We start from the raw sequence: 2,613 nt of genomic DNA on the forward strand, positions 1-2,613 counted from the left end.
TTCAACAGTAAACAACATGTTTAACTAACAATAAACAGTATCATTAACAAGAATTTAGTACTTTAAGGAAACGCAATTCAACCCAAACAATTCTACTGTTATTTAAAACCTATACATTCACGTGCTAACAATAAATTTGAAATGCAATAATTAATATTTCTGCAGGTACACATTTTCTAATGTCACCCATTATTTCCCTATTCTTTCCAATGTACACACATGTGTGCACACACAAAGGTATTTCATGTCATTATCAAATTATTGTCTTTCTCAGTTTTTTAAGATTTTTTTACTACATGTAAAGTAGTGCTGTTTAATCTTAACTATAATGTCATTGTGAAGTTATTAATTAATAACAAGTAAATGATTAGCAGAGATAATTGGAGAATGTGGCCCCTAATCCAGATAATTCATATTATAAAAATTTTGCTTTCATTTGTATGTCCATGAAATTGGGGGGAAAACCCCACAGTGTTTCCATTATCTAGATTATTGTCTAATTATTCATCATAATTTGAATGTACAAACAGCTTATGAGTTAAGCATCAAAATAATGTGGAAAAAACAAAATATCTTTTAAGATATTAAATAGAAAACATATATATTCCCTTTTTACTCTTTGGAGTTATGGGGAAAAAGTAATTAGACTTTTCCAGTTCTCCAGAGACTAAAACTATATGTTCTCAAAGGCATATGGTTGAAGTAATTTTTATGCTGAATTTGGAAGCAACACAAATCTCTAAAAACACCAGACCAAGAAAATTGGATATGGCCTAATAAGCAAAGGGGACCCAAAGGTATCATTTATAGCATTTCTTAATATATGAACTTTTCAAGCATTTGGCAATGATTGAATATATTTGAAATGTGTTTTTCCTGTTTAAAAGAGTAAACAACTACTTAAGCAAATCCGCTCTCAAATATTTTATCTGTACAAAGATAAGCATCCTCACAGAACTTTAAAGACAGTCTTTAACTCTTTTGAAATATATTTGTAATTTCATCCCAACAGTGTTTATGTATGGTTTTATCAAGCTTTGGAAGGTAAAAATGTTATCTAAGTTGAATTTCCTTTTTTACTTTATATACTAAAACTGTTTAATAGAGATTTTTCTGAAATGATTATGTCCTCCTCAATGCCATCCAGTATTTTTCTCAATTAGTTATAAACCAAGAATCTACAGTGCACATACAACCTTAGCTATCTATACCTAACCATCCATACAGCATTTAAGTCTCTATTGTCTGAAACAAAGCACATAAATCCATTACATTTTTCTGTGTTTGTGTGTGTGTGTGTGTGAACTGCAACATATTACAATATGCAATTACATATTGAAATAAATAGAAATTATATTTGTCTAATTTGAATGCTCACTATATCTCACATCAAGTCATTAGTGTAAAATCAATAGCTGCTTTAAATCGCTAAATGTTCCATTTATAATACAATATTTTAGCCAATAGAAAAATTTTCAATATACTTTTGTTGAAAAACTAATGGCATTTTTATAATATTTTGACTTTTTCTGAAATAGATTAAATGATTAAAGCTTTTACTTTAAATTGTAAAATATTAATTAGAATATCAAAATTACATGAAGGTGAATTTATTATCAATAAGCAATCTAATCAAGTTGTGTTTTTATCAGTTTGTTGTTATTATTGAATGTTGGAGTGGACAAGCTATGACAGCGATTCAAAATATCAGGTTCCTAATATTCCAATCTTTATTTTATTTTTAAAGATTTTATTTATTTATTCATGAAAGACAGAGAGAGAGAGAGAGAGAGAGAGGCAGAGACACAGGCAGAGGGAGAAGCAGGCTCCATGCAGGGAGCCTGATGTGGGACTCGATCCCTGGTCTCCAGGATCACATCTGAAGATTGTGCTAACCTGCTGAGCCACCCACGCTGCCCTAAAATTCCAATCTTTTTTTTTTTTTTTTGACTATTATAAAAGTTTATTTAACAAAAAAGTTCAATATGAAAATGCAGGTGACCTGATTTTTTTTTTTTTTTGATTTTTATATTGTAGTAAAACAGGTACTATGGACAGGGGACATGTGGAAGCAGTTTTCTTCTTCTGATGAACACATCCATTGTTTATACTCGTTCCAAGGCTTCTAACATGATGATGCTATTTCCTCGTATTACCACCATTCCAATATTGTTCTGTTGCCCGCTAGTTGCCATCTCCACACATTCATCTATCACAAGATTCATGAACGGATCGAACCCTCGCAATATTCCTTGGACATGTCTGCCACCATTTAATTTCAATGATAATTTCTTGTCCATAAATTTTTTCAACTCGGGAGGGTGAGCCTTGCTCATGGCGCCGACTCGGCGAGCTCTAAAATTACAATCTTTAAATTATCCATAAATATATTTGCTTTCTATCTTGGACAGAGATGGTTCAAGCATATGGAAAATTTTATCAACAGTTTAGGGGGAAAATATAATTGAGAAAAAAATTAAAAATCCACCTGAGATCCACATACAAGTCAAACACAATTTCTGAAATACGGCTCTGTTTTCATGACACCATTCCTAAGACAGAGTGTTTAAGGCAAAAGAGATGGAATTTTCCTTCCCCCTGCCTTAGGAAACA

At 31.4% G+C, this 2,613-nt stretch overlaps 1 protein-coding gene across 1 annotated transcript; it reads right to left on the reverse strand.

Moving 5' to 3' along the window:
• Window positions 1–1,932: 1,932 nt before the first annotated feature.
• Window positions 1,933–2,350, reverse strand: LOC121497219 (small nuclear ribonucleoprotein G). Its single transcript, XM_041766545.1, has one exon. It carries the CDS (start codon window positions 2,334–2,336, stop codon window positions 2,106–2,108), a length of 231 nt encoding a protein of 76 aa, XP_041622479.1. The 5' UTR covers window positions 2,337–2,350; the 3' UTR covers window positions 1,933–2,105.
• Between the last annotated feature and the right edge of the window lie 263 nt (window positions 2,351–2,613).

This window comes from Vulpes lagopus, chromosome 1 (assembly GCF_018345385.1).
Source record: "Vulpes lagopus strain Blue_001 chromosome 1, ASM1834538v1, whole genome shotgun sequence".
In the NCBI taxonomy this organism is placed as follows: Eukaryota; Metazoa; Chordata; class Mammalia; order Carnivora; family Canidae; genus Vulpes; species Vulpes lagopus.

Bases quoted from the DNA above. Each gene is read 5' to 3' on its own strand.
- LOC121497219 (XM_041766545.1), bottom strand. From the start codon at position 2,336: ATGAGCAAGGCTCACCCTCCCGAGTTGAAAAAATTTATGGACAAGAAA.